At 32.5% G+C, this 21,038-nt stretch overlaps 3 protein-coding genes across 3 annotated transcripts; 1 reads left to right on the top strand and 2 right to left on the bottom strand.

Annotated features, from left to right (window-relative positions):
- Positions 1-987: 987 nt before the first annotated feature.
- Positions 988-1,457, top strand: LOC146137237 (small ribosomal subunit protein bS21m-like). The gene has a single exon (XM_083394218.1). It carries the CDS (start codon positions 1,101-1,103, stop codon positions 1,386-1,388), a length of 288 nt encoding a protein of 95 aa, XP_083250344.1. The 5' UTR covers positions 988-1,100; the 3' UTR covers positions 1,389-1,457.
- Positions 1,458-2,307: 850 nt separating this feature from the next.
- Positions 2,308-9,091, bottom strand: LOC146137236 (protein FAM76A-like). Its single transcript, XM_083393855.1, has 8 exons — positions 8,940-9,091; positions 7,601-7,771; positions 7,107-7,253; positions 6,579-6,695; positions 5,787-6,166; positions 5,312-5,406; positions 4,576-4,697; positions 2,308-3,943 (listed from the first exon to the last, which is right to left on the bottom strand). The coding sequence occupies exons 1-8, from the start codon at positions 9,015-9,017 to the stop codon at positions 3,785-3,787; spliced, it is 1,269 nt and encodes a 422-aa protein (XP_083249981.1). The 5' UTR covers positions 9,018-9,091; the 3' UTR covers positions 2,308-3,784.
- Positions 9,092-9,527: 436 nt separating this feature from the next.
- Positions 9,528-15,990, bottom strand: LOC146137235 (uncharacterized). Its single transcript, XM_083394077.1, has 11 exons — positions 15,807-15,990; positions 14,974-15,086; positions 14,211-14,294; positions 13,749-13,861; positions 13,487-13,550; positions 13,014-13,093; positions 12,467-12,559; positions 11,078-11,741; positions 10,816-10,880; positions 10,293-10,358; positions 9,528-9,818 (listed from the first exon to the last, which is right to left on the bottom strand). The coding sequence occupies exons 1-11, from the start codon at positions 15,958-15,960 to the stop codon at positions 9,776-9,778; spliced, it is 1,539 nt and encodes a 512-aa protein (XP_083250203.1). The 5' UTR covers positions 15,961-15,990; the 3' UTR covers positions 9,528-9,775.
- Between the last annotated feature and the right edge of the window lie 5,048 nt (positions 15,991-21,038).

Genomic DNA, 21,038 nt, shown 5'->3' with positions numbered 1-21,038 from the left:
ACAACATAATATTTCATAGTAATTTTAAATAACATTAAACACAAATCCTTCTTTAATTTGAATGAAAATAGTTGTTGAGAAACAAGACAAAAGTATCATCTTCATTCTAACTTTTATCCAAATCCAACTAAACGCCAATTGGTTTACAAGCTATATAAATATATAAAACTTTATAAAAAGATAGACGATAAACTCATTTTAAATAGCACTTTACTTTATTCCAACAGTTAAATCTAAAAGTGGAACATCGATACGTGTGTTTAGCCGCATATTGCACAATCTGCAATCAAATGATACCTTTGCACTCTGGTGCTTATGCTACAAAAAGCGCAAATATTGGATCAAATTAAATTGACACTTCACTTGATAGTGATTAAGTCAATAAAAAACGCTGGTTGCGACATATTTTTTATTGTTTTCAAATTGTAAGACGGTTTGCATGCAAATTATTTATTCCCATTCCTAAAAATATTAATTTCGAATACACATAGCTGACAGAATCTAGTCTGGACCAAAATCAAACGTGAATTATTTTTTCTCCAAACTGAAAAATTAGGCGGAAATATGATCACCGGACCGTGACAAAAGAAGTCACGCGTAAGAAAACCAACAAATGTTGTTAGCAACATAGAGAACTTACACCTAATATTCTATAAGTGCAACCGTTTTAGCTTTTCTATTAAAAAATATTAGTTCAATAAATTTAAGAGTTAAAACGATATTATTTTGCCAAGTATCTTTTTACTAAGGCATTTTAATGTTAAACTTAGTGATTATTTTCACAACTCGCATGTGATATATTTACTGGTTAAAACGACAGGCAGAAAGGTGTGTTATTTGAACTTCCTAAATATAAACGTAAAATATCATAATATACCTAAATTAAAAACTACTGCTGGCAACGTTTAACAAAATAAAACGAATTGCTGCATTACAACATTCCAATAATTTATGTAAAGTGCACAAAAGTGAAAATATAAGATTGACTTTGGTTCTTGTTGTTTTGGCGCCATGCAGATTCTAAAAGACTTGACGAAAAATAAATATTACTGAAATAAAAAAGTAGCAATTATCTTCATTTTTGGTGCAATTGCCAGAATATGGCGAAGCACTACGGATGGATAAGTCGAACAGTTATGGTGGTTAATCAAGAGTCGGCCGGAGAATTTGTGAAACCGTGGGAGCAAGCCTACAACCATCTTAACTCGCAGCTAAGCAGGGAACAAATCCTTCAAGCGACCAAAAGAAACCGATTTTTCGAGAAAAACTGGATGAAGAGGCGTCGACTCGCCTACGAGGAATGCAAAGCAATTTACTCCAAAGAAATGAACCGAAAAATTTCGTTTTTAATGACTGCGGACAGGAGAGACCCCTGGAGAATCACATAAGTTTTATGAATTCCTCATAGAATCACTTACTGCTTTAAATTGTCTTGATGTAATAAAAATGTTACCGCATTTGTCGTGTTGATTATTAGGATAAAAATCACAGTTGTGTTGTTCAGTTTAGAACTGCAGAGTTGGTTTAAAACAACTGGACTCTGGCTTTTAGAAACAAATAAGTTATTCTGCAGTTTTGCTTCTAAAGCCTATATTCCATAAATCGAAGAAAAAAACTTTACAAGGGTCAATTTTCAGCAATCCACTTATGTTCCATATAACTCACAATACATGGTTGTAAAATATTAGTATTCCACCTTAATAATTCATATTGTGTGGCCTAACCAGCTGTAAACTTGTTACTACTCTGGAATCGCAGCAAGAAAAACCTAGCTTGCTAATGTTGACTACCTTTAGACCTGGGTTGTTCTATATGAACACCTTTACAAGATTAATAACTGCTTTTCTTTAAAAGCCTAACTGCGATTGCGACAAACATAAAAAATAGTGCTCCGTTTAGGATTTAAACTACTGAATTAAAGTGGTTCCATATGGCAAACGTTGGTCTTCTAAATAGGGCAAAACAAGCTTAAATTTCTTCCTTTTGCTTTGTAAAAATAATGTTTGTTTAATGTTTTACGTTAATGTAATGTTGAACAGTTTGTGTTCCATTTTGACATTAACCACTATTTGAACTATGTGATTAACTCAAAACATGAAACCTGCTTATTGGCAGTTTGAAAATATCTCTAGTGTTACTTAAAGCACATGTTTTTAACTAATACAAATTATCCTATCCATTAAATTTTTATTTGGCAAGATACAAAAAACAATCAGCTATAACAATTTTCTAAGACCCCCCCCTCCAAAAAAAAACATCATGATAATTTAAATTCTTATCCAATGATTTAAAATGTGACGCTTTATACTGTAACAAAAACTTTTATTGTCATTTACCAACCAAGAAAGACAAGTAAACAGGAGATGTTAAAATTGTACAAGGTTTGTAGAGTTAAATACAACGGAAACACTTGCTCCGAAAATATGCTTCTTTCTTTTTTAAAGAATAAGTGTGCAAGCAAAATTTTATAAAAAGGCAAAAATAATTACAGCGTGACCTTAACATTTTTACTTTACGTGAGGTAATGGCGACTTGTAAAGCATTAACTTGGATTGGGAAATGGTTTGAAGCCAACAATTTAGTGTAAAAGTTTAACTCATTTTTTTAACAAGTGTTGATTGAAAGTTACGTTGAATGCTTATGAATACAAAGATTGAGCCAAAATAAATATTTCTGTAAAGTTTAGAACAAAAATTCATTTCCCAAAATTAATCAGCGCTTTCTACTTTGTCAAGGATATAATGTTTACTTAATATTCCAGGAAAGTTAAGTGAGTTAGCAATGAACAAATGTACTGGACAATGTGCCTTTAAGCACAGTTGCACACCTTATACAGAGCAGTATATAACAATTCAAAATGTTGTAAAGAGTACAAAATGTAACACTAAAACTTGAACAATAATAAAAACAAGTTGAAATTTATAGACATGAGTTGTTTTTACAAATAAACATTTCAAATATAATTTTTTTATTACAAAGTACTAAACCACCAAAAAAATATATATACTCACATAATAATATTTCGTGAATGCATTTTATGCATCTATTAAAAAATACAAAGTAAGTTGGTATAAAACTAGGAAATTTTTGTAAGTTTGAAACAAAACTCATTTAACAGTCACACTAGACAGCTGTGTGACCTTCACAATTTTACAACGACATTAAAACATTGTAACAGCATTTTTGTACATGAACACTATTTACCAAAATATATATAGTGCAAGCAGAACAAAAGGTGTAATGATTGGTGATGTCAAAAAAATGTTGAAACATCAGAGTCTTATCTGTGCCAATTGCATACCTATTTTAAAACTATTTTTGGCAGTAACATGTTATATGGATGTAGAAAAACTACATTTTTTCTGTAGAACTTTGATTTTTACTTTTAAACAGGTTCATTTTTAAACTGATTTTAAGGCAATAACAGGTTTTTAAACGTTTTTTGTAATTGTTTTTGAAGTAAAGCTTACCTGTTATGACCCAGCATAATTTGTTATAAAAAAATAAATAATATTTTTTAGTTCTAAACAGATCTTACAAATGCGAGCCTAAAAAATAGTTAAAAACTATAACAAATTAAATCTTGAAATGCAAATTTGAGGCAAAAAGGTACTTACACCCAATTTTGATTGTCAAAAATTAAGAAAACTGCAAGTTTAAAAAGCTTCCAAGGGCAATCCTTTTAAAACCTGAATTGGCCAAAAGCCACCATTTCAACTAACTATGAAGCTACTGCATAGTCAGGAATATGTGTTACGCCCATTTTCTGTGAAAATCAACAACTTCAAGCCTTTCCTTTTGATAGTTGTGCAATTTTTTTGAGTAGTTCGTGATTCTTTGACATCGCCGCTTGCTTGCTTTTAAGGAATTCCTCTTCCTGAGATCGTAGTTTCGCTTGCAGACTTCGTTCCTCGCGCAGGTGCTCAACTTTCAGCATAGAAATCTTAGAAATATATCAATGATTACAAACATTTGAAAATAAGTGATGTTGACATGTAAGCATGACGCATTATAAGTATTTTTATATTTTCTGGATTTTCCAATAAATACTATTTAAAATACCCAAATTATTTAATTTGTTGGGAAATTATTTAATGTTTTAAAGATGCAACAATTTAGTTAGTGGCTTCTGTCCAATTAATTCGCTTTAAAACAAACACATTCAACAAAGTGATGTTCACATGAAGCATGACATCTATTATAAGTGTGTATGTTTATGTAAAAACATAGTATTTAATCTGGATTTTCCAATACATGTAGCGAGAATTAAGAAATAAAAGTGTTATTTTATGAGTGTGTTATTAAGTACCATTATTATATATATACATAATAAATATAATTTAGTACTTAAATGTAGAATTGTTTCAGCAAAACGAAAAAGTGATTTTCCTTTATAAATAATATATAAATGAATTTGAGATAAAACACACCAACTGTGGTCACAGTGAGTATTAACAAAAAAATGTAAAAATTTTCGCTTCACAAATTTTATATAAGCAACACTGTTAACTGCATTGATGTGTATGTGTAAAACGTTAGGATGTTAACAAGTTTAAATGCAGATTACAAACGCACTTGTTTATCTTTCTCCAGTAACATTTGATCTTTCTTCAAAAGTTGCTTCTTCAGAGAATTGATTTCTTCTTTTTGCTGTGTTACCATGACAATGTTGCTGTCACCAACAAATGGAAGGCCACCTGAAAAAGTTTTAGAATATTTGTAAGCCATTGCTTCTGGTTATAAAAGACTGCTCACTGTCGATTCGTAAAACCCGGTTTAAAATAAATCATTTTTGCCAATTTATTTGAATTTAGAAAGTCTAATGTGAGTTTAAAAACTTCGCTCCTAACGATAGCTGTGGTTTTAGATTGCAGGTCAAATTAATGTGGTAAGAATAAATGAATAGTATGGCACCCAAAATAGCATTTGCACTTGCGTTAATGGTTTTCAAGTGCTTTGAGAAACCGAAGTGGTCTTTGAAAATACAACTTTAAATACAGTAATGGTATAAAAAATGTAAAATAAACTTCTATAACAGCTGCGCAGTGCTGTGCATTTGTGATGCTTAACACCCAATATCCCTTGATGTATAAATTATTTTTTATCAACTAAATGCCAACTTTTTATGAAAAAGTTTCTAAAGACCTGCTAGAAGGTTCGTATAACTTGGTATTTTCTTGTTTTAAATTATTGTATAGCAAGAAGGTTCATATAACTTTTCATAATTCTTAAAAAGTTTATCGTAAGTAAACTTGCTGCGGTTTTATTGTAAACAAATGACAGGAATTTACTGCGAATTTAGAAAACATACTTTTTCCAATCTCGACACTCGAGCCATTCCTGACAATAGAAGTCGATCCAAAAGTCGGGGTCGTTGAAGCTTCAACGTCAGAATTTGTTGCCATTCTGTAAATATACGGCTTTATACATAAATTATGCATTAAAGTAGGTTAAAAAGCATTAAAAAAAAAAAAAAAAAAAAAACTGTTAGATAGACAAAATTTGAAATGCTTCAATGAACTTGTAGTAGCGCATAGTTAATTAATCGTGGTAATGTCTAAACAGTGAAGACCAAATTAGTAAGAATGTGTAGTATTATGATAAATGTCACTACCAATTATATTAAATACACAATACAGTGGAAGCACCAAAATGTATACAATTTTCACTGATCAACATAAGATATAGTTATGATTTTTAATATGGTAAAATAGATTAATTTGCGCACAGAACCATTTTTGTATTTTTCAATACATTAAGGTGTATCAAAAAATCTCAGCTCTCACTTGGGGGTGCTCGAATTACTGCCAGATTTCCTGATGGCAGAAGTTTTTTCAACAACAGGAGATTTTTCCTCTGGTTTCAACGAAGGTCCAACTTTTTTTCCGAATGTGAGCAGTTTTTCTTCGAATGAACTGCTCCGTTTTCTGCCTCCTTTAGTGCGATGGTGCCGCTGGCGATTCGCAAGTTCTTTGCGGTTTTCCTGCGCCATTTTACGCAGATCTTCTCGAGATTTTGTCCTTGATTTCACTGGACTTTTCGGTTTACGCTTTGGAGCGGTTTCTTGTGTTTTTGAGTCACTGTCTTCGCCGAATAATTGTTTCCAAACTTGATCGTTGCTGTTCGGAGTTGATGATGATTTTTCCTCCATTTTGGGACGCTTTGTCTAAAGACAATTGTGGTTTAATGTGGAATGTTTAAATAAGTCATTAAGTGCCAAATGCCTTCACTTTATTTCTGCAACTTTTTAAAGGGTGTCACTAGCCTGGTTTACAATTGAAATTTTCACATGTGTGTCTTAATACAGTTTCCCACAATTTTAGGACACTTGGTCTGTAATCAATTGTGGTTTGTAGGGATGTCCACATCTTCATTTTGGACAAACAGATTGCTATCAGACCAGATACTCTATGATGTCATTACTACACTCAAACGTGCAAAATAGTCCAGTTTACAAATTAAATTTCTACATATCTGTATATTAATAGTGTCATGCCAAAAGTTTTCTTCATTCGTAAGATTATGCAAAGCATAGAATACATTGGTGTTTATAAAGAAACACAACAATGTAAAAATACCTCTTCTGCGTCGCTATATTCTGAAACATCGCCGGTGTTTCCTTGCAGTTTTCGTTTCTTTCTAATGTCTTTTTGCATTGTTACATAACAAAGCCAGCATAATATGAGATCTTCGATCTAAATATAGTAAAACTAAACTTAGTTTATGATTTGAATGTATATTTGTGTATATTTGTTTAAATTTAAAATGAAATATTGGCGGTACTAAGAATCACAAACGTTTTTTTTTAACAAAATTATGTTGAAGGTTATAAATTACAAATTGATATAAAAATTAGCACACCAGGTATCACCATTTAATCTGAAAAATTTTTAGGAAGCCAAAGTCTAAAACAAGTTATTTCTATGTAAAGGTAAATCCAAGGCAAAACATTGATTCAATTTAAACCTTCTACATTATGTGCCAAAATAACTTTTACAAAGTTTAAATTGTACACCGGCTTTTAACTTTAAAATTATATAAATATATGGAGATGCTACTGAATGGTTCAATCGATTAATTTTTACGCAATAAACAATTTTACCAACCCTTGCTTTGGAATGATCGAAAGCGGCTTTAAGATTACATCGATGGCAGTTAATCGGCATTCCATATTTCTTTTGGCTGCTCGAACATCTTTGACACTTTGAACCGATAAAAGCAGATTGCAGTCGGCAGTACGAACATATTGCTGGCTACAACAAAAAAAAATCATGTTATGTTAAGCCTTATTGAAACAATTAAAAAAAAAAGTGGGTATCAAAGTGTTGGTTTATGTGCGAACATGTTGTACGTATTTTGGGACTTTTACGTTTTTTTTGGGTCAAAAAAAATTTAGGCGTAAATCTTTGGTGCCCACAAACTACAGAATGCATGACTTGCTATGGCTTTAGTTGTTAGTGAACACGTAACAGGACTGGAATACAATTGGACGGACAGACACAGATTAGATATAACATGCTTGGCTGGAACTAATGGACAACACTATCGTCCACGGAGGTAGATTTAACATTTACACAACACAGTTTAAGGCAATATATACCTCTCCGTGTTCTGTGTGATTTCTTTCACATCGATCACAAATATCACGTCCCACGATATTTTTGTTCTTCAGGTCAGTCTGGCAATATTTGCAGTTAACATAAGATTTTTGTGATACTTTGCTGGATTTTCCTTTCTTACTTCCTTTTTCTGGCTCCGTTGCCATACATTTCTGCAAAAGTTTATTTTTTTGACAGTTTAAAAGTTTATATTTTTTCAAACAATCCCATTTGAAAATTGAATAAAGAATTATTCAAAACAGTTAAAGTATGCTAACTGCTTCTGTATGGGTATGAAGTTCATTTTAGGCTCAAGTTTAAAAAATTTTCTCAGCAAACCCAGTCCAGGTGCACTCCAGATATTTTTGTAAAATTTTGTTTAAACCTTAATTGGTCAATTGCACACCTAATCTTAGAAATACATAAACATCCTGCATTAAGAACACCTGCATAACCGAAATTTGGCACTGCACACAGCACTGGTCTATAATTCTACCACTTTTTTACAGTAATGAAACAAGGTTTCAAAATTAAAATGGCAATAAATATGAGAGATTAAAAAAAATAATAGTAATACTTGACCCATCCAAAGCCAAACTCGCACCCTAACCCTAATTATGATAGGGTTAGGGTGCGTAAAAAGTACAAGCGAATATGAAATATCATAGCAGACACACATGTGGATGTTCAAATAGAAGTTAGTGAGAAGGCTGATATTGGATGTTTTGAACCAACTTGTCAATGTTTGGTTCCAGGCCAGATGTGCATAGACGCAAACTATTTAACAACAATAGTTCAAAAACAGCTGTTAAACATAACATCTCAGTCAATATGCGTGCCAAAAGTCTGTTACACCTTGATCGTACCAGAAGTGTAAATATTGCAAATCAATTCTTTATCGTAACAACGTGACACGCGTAAAACTTTATGAATGAGGATTGTTTTGTAATAGATGCTTCCCATTCGAGTTCAACTGCAATAGTGTAGCGGTGTAGCCTATGGGTTAGTTCCCACATTGGTGCACACAAAATACCCTTATTTAGGGAAAAATATCTGGAAGAAGGCGAAGGGCCGCACAAAAAATGGCAAAGGGCCGCACGTTGCCCACCCCTGATTTAATGGAACACCTTATCTTTATAGAAACAACATGGAATTTAGGATTCTGAACCCCAGTGTAAAACTATAATTGCACACCTGTACATCACAAAGCACACTCGAGATTTCAACGAAAAATGCCTTAAAGTGCACATTGGCCACAGACATCTAGCAAGTTTATGCGTTAATTCAATAATAGTTTGAACGCTATGGATAGGATTCTAGACCAGCGCTGGATGCTCTTACCTCACACATTTGCTTGTCGCTTGAAAGTTGGTCGAACTGGAACCAATGCATGCATTTCGTGCAAGCGTACGACGCCATTGCAAGTAAATAACTTCCTAGTATTTCCAAAAATACCGACAAAATAACTTTGTAATTTTGATCAAACTCGTAAATGTTTTTCCGAGAATATAAACAATTCTGCTCCGATGACAGCAGTGTAAAGTCCAATGAGGTAACAGACACTGTATTATTTTAGTTTCTTTGTAATTGTAAAGATTTGCTGTCGCTAAAATACCACTTATGGAGTTGTTTTCCTTGTGATATTTTTCGTAGGCTAATTTATGGAATTATTGTATAATATGCAATTTACATAAAAAACGCTTTAATTTCATTCTTACGAAAAAAATTGGCCATACTTTCTTAGAAATGCCGAACTATCTAACTAACAAATCTCGTGCATCAAATTTTACATAGGCTAATGTGCTTTAAAATCACTTTTTATTACCCATTCTGATTTCAATACACGCAGTCAGTACAAAACGTTTATTTCCAAAGCGAATAATAACATGTACACAAAACGATTAAAAAACAGTTCATTGCCTAGGTTAACTACTACTGAATGTTAATCCTCAAATAGGAAAACTTGTCACTCAAACACTTTTCTAGGCGGCAATATTACTGAAAGTGACATATATTTAAAAACAAACAATCTAAAAGAACAATAAAATATACTTACTGGGTGCTTACAAAATGCAGGTAAGATTTGTTTAAAAGCAAATGATATAAGATTACATGTAGGTACATTGTACAAAGAAATATTATTTATTTATTGACAGGGTTCTCTGAAGAAATCCGGTTCAACTTTTTGCCGTACGTAACTTATCTTCACGACGAAGTTTGCTGAAAAATAGTATAATACACTACAATACAAAGTAGACATATATGGTAAAGCTTCTACTTACAAAAGGTCAGTAGAAGAATAACCCAAGTTGCATGTGTTTTTAATTACAGACACAGATCATTGTTTTTTAACAACTTTTCGTTTAAATATAAATTTTATAGAACATGTAACCTAATATAAATACCTAAACAACGCATGTGATAACAACCCCTTGAAATTTTTCATCATAAATTTTAGTTTATTATATTTCCAGGCGAAACCTAATGTTTCCTCACAGAAAGCAAAAAAACACATATTTAATTAAGCAAATCTTGAACCTTTAAAACAAATACACAACAAACAATTTGTAAATGTCATAATTTTTTTACTATGCTAGAAATTTGAAAAAAATTAACAGACCCCAAAAACGTTTCTGTATCTCTGATTTAAAAATATGAAATCTTTCTTGCTTACAAAAACAATTTTTAACTTACCTATTGAGACTTGGTTCTTTATAGGAGACTGGAGTTGTGCGACGTCTTCGTGAGCAATTTGTAGCACTAGGTGGGGTAAAAGCAAGGCTTGTATTATAAAATATAGTTTTGTCTAATTAAACTGTTTGTAACATTAATGCCTTGCTTCAATAAAATTGTTTACACTTTATTTGTATTTTTTTCAGTTTTTTATGTTATTTAACATTAGAAGTAATTTATCTTGTAAGTGGATTTAAATCATTGTTTTTGATTAGATTAACACTAAACATAAATGAGTTGTTCTTGTTACATTAAAATATTGATCAAAAATGAAAAAAAAAAAATGCACTTTATTTAGCAGGTTCATTTGTTATTATTTACCATTGAAACTGTAAGAGTAAAAGTTTATTGTGATCAAGCGAATATAACCTGGAGATAATACACCTAATTTTAAAAGCAACAAATCTGCATGTGCTTGTAAAAATATTCCTTTTTTAAGTGGAAATTTACAAAGTACCTACAAAGAAAGTAGTCATTAACTTACGCGTTAGTCAGATCAGACATTGGAAACTGTGGATCAGTTTTCCTGTCAAGCGATTTTTGCTTCAACTAAAAAATAAAAACATAGCCATTGTGTGATCCAGTACAATAAAAAAATACGGTATTTTTATGATAAAACTTTTGCAAAATTTGTACGGCAAATCCTTATCAGTTTATACAAAAGTTCTTAATGCAAAATCTATTATACGAGCCAATGCTTGCTAATTCTGTTTTAGTCTTTATGTCTTGTAAGTTTCACCAATTACCTTAATTTTCTTCTCAGGATTTGTAATAAAGCTGTCCTGACTGAGGTTGAAGATATTTTCAGATGTTGTCATCAGATTCATATTTTTCTTGGCTGACGGTTTCTTTTTCGGAACTTTTTTATCGCCATTCTCCTTTTGCTTTGATCTGCGTTTTCCTTTTGTCTGTTCATCCCCGAAACTTACTCTTTTTCCTAATTTAATTGCAGATTTTGACGGTTTAGTTTTGGCTGGAAGGACAGCTTCATCAGAAGTTGGGGCATTTCCGACGATAATTGAGCTTTCTATCGGAGCTGTCAATTCCATCGATGACAGCAGAACAGATTCGGAGGCTGGCAATTCATCATTTTTGTTTTCAGTGTCCATGTTTTTTTCAGAGATAGCGGAGTCTAAATTTTCCGCAATCCCACCTGGTTTTGTGTTCAGCCAATTTCTTATTTCTAAGCGAACTTGAGAGCTATCGTCATTTTTTTCTTTGTTTGTCTGTAAATCTTTGTCAGGGTTTTCGTTTGTAGCAAAATGAACCGCCTTTACATTTACTTGACTTTGTTTTGTTGGGCTTTCGGTTTCTAATTCATGTTGGTATTTTTCATCTTCCTCTTCTTCATTGTCCGAAAGTAAAGCGAGCGAAAAAAGCGACGATTGTCGGCCTCTGCGACTGCTTTTTCTGCACGAGAAGGTTTAGGTTTATTACACATATTTTACCAATTAACTACATATTAGAAATCAACAGCTGTCACGTTTTGAACCAATACCCAAAACCTTTTTTATATTTTTATAAATATAGTCAAAATTTGAATCAAAACAAAAAAATAGAAAAAAAAGATTTGCAAGAGAATAAAGGTTTTGTTTGTCACACATATTTTACCCCTTTACAAGTTTACAAGGTAAAACTTCACAATACAGATTGACCGAGCTATCGCTTTTTGAAACGATACGCGATTTCTTACATTTGCGAACCTATACCCACTATCGTTCGTTTGTATACAGAGAGTATAGTCAAAATTTAAATTAAGAAAAAGAAGATCCAAATAACTTTTTTTTTTAAGTATGTTGATTTTCATTAAAAACATAATATGTTTTTGTGGTAAAGCAATATCAGCCAAGAATTACAGATACCGATATATCGGTCTATCTCTACTACACATCACCCCTTTCCCTACCACCTATTTTTCACCCCTCGAGTGTGTTTCATTTATTAGAATCCTACAATTATATAACAAAACAAACATGATAAAAACATGAACAAATATATTAGAACTCTCTTTTAACATTTCATAAAGATAATTTGTTTTATGATTGTGATTTTTATTTATTTTAAGACTTTATACAAATTTAATGGTAATTAAGTAAAACCAATACACTAAAAAAAATTTACAGAAAAGGCATTACCTTCGCGAAATATGTAATTCCAAGTTTTGTTCGATTATTTGGTTGTTGGTATTTATATCAGAAGCCCAACTTTCATTCATTGAAGATCTTGAACTGTAAACAATAATAGTTTGTTACAAATTTATAGCCATACGGAAAATCGGTAGCAGTACTTACCAATAGAATTATGTATCACAGTTGTTTTACTTTTAGACAAGATAAATTAAAAAAACTTAATTTTATTGTTTTTTTTAACCTGGCCAAAATGTGAAATTAAAACAAATTTTAGTTAACTTACTTGATTAAAACTGTTAACTACAAATTGGTGCATTATTCACTGATATGTAATGGAACTTGAATAGAAATAACAAGACCAAATAGATCTATAAGTACTTGTATTAGTAAGAATACTCACATTTGGGTTCTAAAATTCTAATTGATAATGATACAAGTACGTAATAAAACATCTTCCTAAATATTCTGATTTGTTCAACCTATTTGGTCTTGTTGTTCAAGTTTAAAAACTCTTTTTTACATGGTGTCAGATTTTAACGTTACATAAAGTTACCTCTTTGGAGAAATGTCACTTGATCTTTGATTGGGGACTGCAAGAGATCTTTCTTGTATCATTGTAAGGTCTGGATGCCACTAAAATGTTCAATATGTTTCATTGTCAAAACACAGCGGCATAAAAAATGAAGTAATGTTTTAGCCGCACGGGATCGATTAATCCTGGGCCCTGGTCAGTAGTCTTTTTGTTTTACTATATAAATCAAAAGCACTGTAACAATTTTTTTTTCTTTTCTTTGCTTCCTCCTAGTTTTGATTTTGACTTTTACTGGATGAAACATATATATATAATTATATATACTATATACTAGACAAACAATAACCGGACAATGCAATAAAAAATGCAGGTCCTCAAAACCTGCTGTTGCATAGAAAATACATTACCCTGACAATGATACCGGCATAACCTATTACAAAAACGTTTGTAAACCACAAAATGTTGATTTTAACCTTAAAGGGTTTGGTAAATACCTTGTCATTTTCTGCTGGTTTTGTTGGTACAGGTTTTTCAACAGCTATTCTTCTTGGTTGGGCACTACAAAAACAGAGATATACATAAAGTAGAGAAAATAAAGTTTGTAGACTATCTGTTTTATGAAACATGTTTTTATGAAATGGGAAATCTACAGTAAACAAGTTGCAGAAAAAAAAAATGCAAAGGCTTTTTTGGATACTAAATAGATGTTCATTTCTATTATAGTCATCTAGGATTGACATTTAAATCCATCAATACCTGAACATGATTGAATTAATGGATTTTTCATCTTTCTCATCCAGAATAGAAGCAGCAGAAGAAAACAAATCGCGTGCTTGCTTTACAACATCGGAAAGCTGAGTTCTACCATTCTGTTGATTTAACAAAAAATGTTGGTCTTCATAAAAAACATTAGATTGAGAAAACCAAAAACATGAATTATTGAAAGGTTAAAAAAGAGGCCTGATATTAAAAATATTTCTTTTTTCCAATTTTTTTAAGTTTTTATTTTATTGTGCAAGTCGCAATAATTCATATTTTTTATAGGTTACAATTTTAGAAATTGAAAATGTGCAAATATTTGTTAAAATTATCTTTCGGTTGCTGCTATTTAATATTTCAATATTTTTCAATGTATAAATAAGTTTGTTTCAATCATAATACTCTTAAAAGGCATAAAACTATCTTTATAAGCATATAAAATGTCAATTTGTATATTACTTCAAGTTTGTTGATTTTTTCTGTTGCCTTTTCTAATTCGACTTCTCTAGAATTCAACTTGATTCTCAGAGCCATCTGTGTGTGCTGCAAAAAAAAACAAATTTAAATGTTGGAGCATAATGGTTGGAGGTTGTAGTAAGGCGTAATAAGAATATCAAAGCCCATATAAAAGTATAGGTATCATTTTGAAAGTTTCGAATAAGTCTTCATTCATTTTCAACATAGAGAGAAGGCACTGATTGTAAGTGAATATATAATGCTGAGGCAGACCTCAGAAAGAAGGAAACAAAGAGAAATTCAAAAATTTAAACTTAATTTAACTATTACAAAGTTTCATGTTACAACAGATAATTTAATTTTGGGGTTTAAATTGCAGTACTGATCAATTTAAAACTGAAATATTCATACACAAAATGTGTGTATTTTATTCATTATCTTACGTACTGGCTGAAGATAATAATGTCATGCAGTCTTTAGTTTGCAATAATGAAATTTACCCAGATATTAATATTGTAGTCTACAAATTGAATCAGGCGTTCTAAAGTAAATACTTATCACCCAGACGATTTTGGTTGTTGAACGGTTATTAGCTATTTTTTTTTTAAATTGTGCAGCTTCATTATAATTGTAAGTAAATTGCTGCTTCTGTAAATAAAATATGACTGAAATTCCGACTCTTGAAGCTGAACTATGTTTTTGTTACTGCTAGAGGTGTTATTATTCTATAATTCTGCATTAATAATTTCAAGCATACACTTTTTACCTGCATCGCCCGCACTGATTGTTCCAACTGTTGCACAAGCTGCGTGTAAGATGCCAAAGATGTCACCAGTTGCTTGTTTTTAATGCTCAAAGCATTGGCAAGAAATGATTTTGCTAAAACAAAAAATTTAAAGTAAAAACAAAAATTCTGTAAAATGACAAAATTCAGCAATAAATGGATAAGTAATGTTGAATCCTAACCTTTTTTTTGAAGAGTTGTCAAAATTAGCATTGGAAGGAATAAATAAATATGGGAGAATTAAAATAATACTTGACCCTCCCAAACGCAAAATCCTAACCCAAATAATGTTGGCCACGTAAACCCCATAACGAAAAGGTGTTAGAATTCTCGACCAGCGCCAAAACTTGTTTTTTAGTTTTTTTTTTTATATTTGTTGATCTAAGTGTTAGATAAATTTATTCCAAGATAATGTTTTTTTTTATTTTGTGAATTGTAATGCACAACAATTAACTAGGCGCTGGTCTAGAATCCTACCACAACGAAACACCATTTGGGTTAGGGTGCGGGTTAGCGTTTGGGTTAAGGTGGGTCAAGTATTATTATTAAACAAAGAATATAATAATACTTGACCCACCCACACCCAAACGCTAACCCGCACCCTAACTCAAATTTTGTGCGTTGATTTTAGAACTGTGGTAGGATTCTAGACCAGCGCCATTAACTATCACTACATTAGTTTTTTTTATATTTGTTGATCTAAGTGTTAGATAAATTTATTCCAAGATAATATGTTTTTTTTTATTTTGTGAATTGTAATGCACAACAATTAACTATCACTACATAAAAAAATAAATACAAGATCAGTTACTTACATAATTCATTTCTCTTTTTGCGATATTTTTTCATACGACCGAAACTTTTTTCAAACGAGTCATTTGAATGTTTTTCCCTTCTCGCCTCTTTCACCTTCTTTAGAATATCTTGATATTTACCGCTAACTTGCGTCAAACTATCACAGCTATCCATTTCGTCAATAGTTGAAGAGGATTTTGCACATTTACCGTCCACTTTTAAAATCTCAGCTTGTGTTTAGAAAATATATTTTTCCCGCTGAGCTTTTCGAGTGACCTTTGAACCGCTTCACCGTTACTTTCATCACCATTCATGAAAAAAATATGTTCTTAAATTTTAGATTTGTTTCAGTATTCTATGTTTAGTATAACTTTTTTAATTTTTGACACACAGATTCCCAACTTCTAAGAAACGTCCCCTTTTAAGAAACCAATATGTGTGGTATTAGTGTATACTTAAGTATTAAACCACTTTTACAGTTTTTATTATCCTTTTTCTCTTTTTTAAATGCTAAATGGAGTTAAAAGACAAACTTTAGGCTGCTTTAATTTAATTTCTATTAAATTTGACTTTATTAATGTTTTGAAGGATTAACTTTTTTTTACGTCTACCGATATTTGCATTGTACAACATTTTTATTATGGCATACACCGATGATGGTAGAAAATAGATAGTAGATCAGTACCGACTCTACCTCTTCCTAGCGGTAACTTTATCTGTCCAACGATGTTCCTGTCTGTGGTATTCTATATCGCCTTTTTCTTGCGTCTGCTTATTTGCTTATATATATATTCTGTTTAATCTCTCTCGTCTGAGACCACACCAAACTTTATCTGATCTCCCTTGCCTCCCCTCAATTCTATCTTCTCTTCGTCGTCGAAAGCATTGCTTGATTTCAACGTTTTTATTTGCATATTTGTTTTCGTCTCGCCCGTTTTATTTCGTTATTTTTCTTCCTTATTCGTCTTCTTTATTGATGCGAATAAACAAACATACTCCCCTCAATTCTACTTTCTGCGATGGAATAAACAATACACAGTACTTCGCAGTCGGCAATCATAAAAGTATGATATGTCCTACACAGCGATGCATAATATTCTACAATTATACCAATAAACGAACAATAAGTTATCAAATGAAGAAAGATGTTACAAATAGCCTACGTGTCGAAACGTCCTAATTAACATAATGTCAATTCACTCGGCCTTTTTGGGATTTTACATTCATTTACAGGCTTTATTACAGATCCGTGCATAATGTACATACTTACGATATAGTGTACCTAGGTATATTGGTATGCAGTTCCTAGGACAAGTTGTCATGTTTTATTTTTGTGGCCTTGAGAAGGTATTGGAAACAATTCGTCATTATGTGAGTTGTCACGAAAAAAACAGGGATTAAATGCTGTTATGGTTATTTGTCTAGACTACAAAAGTAAACACACGTGAAACGCAAAATACGTAAGTAATAAATGTCGCAACAAGCAGGAAAAATCCGAGTTTCGAATCAGATTTGCTCCCGAAGTGGTATGAACCGATGTGAGGGTAACCGTCTCCGCCTTTGAAGAATAAACCTTTGCAGGAAATGAGTTTGTTCCAATGGTTGCGGAGGGAATGGTTGCTGAGTTACACATGTCGTTGGTGCAGCATCTTACAGTACAGTTCCTTAAACAAAGACTGTATTAAGAATTGCGTCCAACCTTTTATAAGTGAGGTTTGAATATATGCTAGTTACATTAACTGACGTTAATACAAGCGAAAACGTGTTAATAAAGATGATGTCGGTTATCTCGACCTATTTGGTTTTGAGGTTCATTAATTATCAAGCTACATTACAGATCATGTCCAATTGTTGCCTTTTCTTAAGGTCAAGAAAAAACAGCTACTTGTTAAACAAACTAATTTAAAAAAACGTAAGAATAATTTTTCCACTTTTGAAATACAACAAAAAGGCAGAAACACTGAGGGCCGAAAACATCGTCTTTTCGTGTTTTCTTTCAAATAAATTCAAGCCCAGCCATAAAGTCTCTGCAAAACACAGACACAGACAGACTAAAAAAAGTAGAAAGACATAAAATCTCATGCTGTAACGGTCGCCTTATGCATCGCAATACTTACTCTACTTGTCCTCCACCCATATCGTGACGTAATTGGGTCTTCACGCTTGAGCAGTCTCCGCATGTCGTCACTTTAGCGCAAGTCGCAAGAATAACCTCCACTGCAAAAAAAGTTTTTGCATAAATGCATGCAGGGTGCAAGTAGAATAAATGTCTTAACCGTAATGCACGAATTACTTCACAGATGACGTCACAAATCTACGTCATACCAAGACGTCCAAAACTATAACGTTAGACAACTTGGTGTTATCGTTATATGTCGTGCAAACATGTGCAACTGAAATATTAGTTGAAATATGGTGGGTCGGCGCTGATCTAGGATGTTTATTTGGGGGCTTCGATTTTTGTTTAGGGATGACGTCACAAAGATACGTCAAAACGTGACGTCACAAATAAAGATATAAACGAAAGCCATACAATTGGAGTTGTGTTACTTTTAATATAATAAAATGTTGGTATTACACGGCTGTGGTTTGGGAAAGAGTCGGCCAAACATGAACAAAACAAAGGTAACAGCGGTCAATAAGAGGGATGACGTCACATGTTGTCCATAAGAACACCACACATTTAGTTATACAAGTTTTAGGTTGGAGAGGTGTTAGTTTTAAAACAAAAGAGACATAACAAAGATGTTATCGATCAGCGCAAATCAAAAAAACGCCTTTATATCATGGGCGTAGAAGAAAAGTATTTTTGTATCTCGAAGAAAGCCATACAGTTCGTCTATTTTGTTAAGGTTGGGGTGGTGTTACTTTTAATATAAAAGCGACACCATAAAGATGTTATCGATTCACACAAAGCGAAAAACGCCTAAATTAAAAAAAAAATCAAAATGTTGGTATTACCTTTTACATTCGGCATCACCAGTACATCTGCTTCCACTCTGGCGCAAAAAGTCAGTTCGACAGGACAGCTCTTCGTTGCAAAGTTGCTCAGCTCGGTGTGTGACGTCATCGACATGCCATGGAGGCATTTTAAGCCGTTGCAAGGCTTGTTTGTAAAGATTGAGTATATCAAGGTTATTGTAAAGGCCCATTTTACTTTGAAATGCATTTTGTATTTGTTTGTAAAAGTATTGCGTAAACTGCGGAACAACATTAAACTTTGTACCTAGACATATTAAACATAAAAATCACTTTTTGTCGCATTTTATGCGACTTTTTGCGGGAAATATAGAATCGGGCATTTTTTATTTTAAGAAAAAATATGTTTTTTAGTAACCATAACATTTTCTAAAAAAAAGTATTGTAGCTTCTTATAAACTAAGATTGGCATGTGACGTCTCAAGAAAAAAAAAAACATATTAAAAAAAAAATATTAAAAATAACTCGAGTCCGACTCCTCGTGCTTTATTTTGCCGAGTACTGAGTCCTAATTTGACTTTAAAGCCTGTGTTTCACTTATTTACGCACAAACCCACGGGGTTTAAAACTCATAGGGGTGTGATACTACTCTTCCCACCCACAGATTGTGGGTGTAAAATATTCCGCCTAGCTAATATTGCGCATGCGCACGCCGGACTTGGATTCCACAGACCTGCTATAAACTATTGATGTTATTAGTTTTTGTGACGTTAGCTTAATATTCTGGTTGAATGTTTTCGATCCAACATCGATCTCATAGTGATTAGGGCACAACAATTAGGATTTAGGTTTGTTAAAACACAATGCTGCACGATAAATATTCAAGGCTCAGTGTGGGCGTAAAAACAAATTTTGTTAACACCAACATCGAAATACGAATTGTGTTGGTCGTTTAATCAACACTAAAACTAGAATGGCGATGGTTGTTAAAGTCCCCCGCCAAATAACAAACCATAAGACTCGGCGTTTTTTTCACATTTTGTTTATGATTAGTGCAAGAGTTTTATGTAGTTTGTTTTTGTTTGTAAGAAATTCACTTTTTCTCCAACTATTTAGCATATGTTAGCTGCAGTGTTCTGTGTTCATTGCATATTATTTAAAACAATAAACATTTTTTTGTGCCGGTCTAGAATCCGGCGCTCTTTTACTATTGTACGTGAAAAGTTATGCAAAAAAAAAAATAATAATACCGCCTACCACAACGCATATTGTTTGGGTTAGCGTTTGGGTGAGGGTGGGTCAAGTAATATTATGTTTATTATTAATAATAACTTGACCCACCCTCAACCAAACGCTAACCCGCACCCTAACCCAAACAATATGCGTTGTGGTATGCGGCATTTGAAGAAAGTTTTTTTTTTTATTAATGTTTACGTACAATAGTGAAAGAGCGCCTAGAATCCTACCAGCAGCGTTCAAACAATTATTAAAACAACGCACTTCGAACTGTCGGTTAGTGTTTGGGTGAGGTTGGTTCAAGGATTTTTATTTAATAATATTGCTTAACCTACCCGAACCCTAACCCAAGTAATGTTCGTTGTAGGATTCTAGACCAGTGCCCTATTATTATTTAACAATATTACTTGACCTATTCTAGACCAGCGCCCGATTTTTATGGGGGGGCGCCCACTAAGGGTGTATTTTTGAATTTTGTTTACATTTTTGCTTGCCACTGTTTCTTCAGGATGCAAAATACGAAATGAAATGAATTTTAAAACCTGTGTAACCCTGTCAAATTATCTGCCACGATGCTGTGCATTTAGACATCAACAAATTGCGTTTGCTTCCGGAAACAAAAAGCAACTCCACGACCTTTTAAAACTTCTCAAAAAGCTGGACACCGATGGCAAGGTCGTGACCCTTGATAAATCGACCTTGAGAATCAATTATTCTGCCGGGCAGACTAAAGGGGGACAACACGCCAATAACACCTACAGCGCAGTGACTATTTATCACATTCCTACAAAAATTACAAAAACTAACGTTTCAACTCGCAACCAAAAAGACAACCAAGAATTTGCTTTGGCTGAGTTGCGAAAAGCAGTTGACATTCGGCTGAAAGGCGATGAAAGTGAATTTGTTAAAATCGAAAAAGAACTTTTAAAGCAAAGACAACTTGAAAAGCAAAGAAAACGCGAAGAGTTGGAAAAATTAAATGAAATGAAAGAAAACCTAAAACGATTATTAAGTGAAGAAGATACTTTAAAATATTAATAACTTTTTATGATTAAGTTTTAGCCAAAATGTTTGTGTTTGTAGTCAAGTTATTGTTT

Source organism: Ascidiella aspersa, chromosome 7, assembly GCF_963924565.1.
Source record: "Ascidiella aspersa chromosome 7, kaAscAspe10.2, whole genome shotgun sequence".
Classification (NCBI taxonomy): Eukaryota; Metazoa; Chordata; class Ascidiacea; order Phlebobranchia; family Ascidiidae; genus Ascidiella; species Ascidiella aspersa.
This window is presented reverse-complemented; position numbering and strand designations above follow the sequence as displayed.

Bases quoted from the DNA above. Each gene is read 5' to 3' on its own strand.
- LOC146137235 (XM_083394077.1), bottom strand. From the start codon at position 15,960: ATGGATAGCTGTGATAGTTTGACGCAAGTTAGCGGTAAATATCAAGAT. The intron at 15,087-15,806 runs GTAAGTAACTGA...TTTTTGTTTTAG, and splicing joins CAAAAAGAGAAATGAATTAT to CAAAATCATTTCTTGCCAAT. The intron at 14,295-14,973 runs GTAAAAAGTGTA...TTTTTTTTGCAG, and splicing joins AATCAGTGCGGGCGATGCAG to CACACACAGATGGCTCTGAG.
- LOC146137236 (XM_083393855.1), bottom strand. From the start codon at position 9,017: ATGGCGTCGTACGCTTGCACGAAATGCATGCATTGGTTCCAGTTCGAC. The intron at 7,254-7,600 runs GTATATATTGCC...TTTTTGTTGTAG, and splicing joins ATCACACAGAACACGGAGAG to CCAGCAATATGTTCGTACTG. The intron at 6,167-6,578 runs GTATTTTTACAT...AATTGTCTTTAG, and splicing joins AATATAGCGACGCAGAAGAG to ACAAAGCGTCCCAAAATGGA.
- LOC146137237 (XM_083394218.1), top strand. From the start codon at position 1,101: ATGGCGAAGCACTACGGATGGATAAGTCGAACAGTTATGGTGGTTAAT.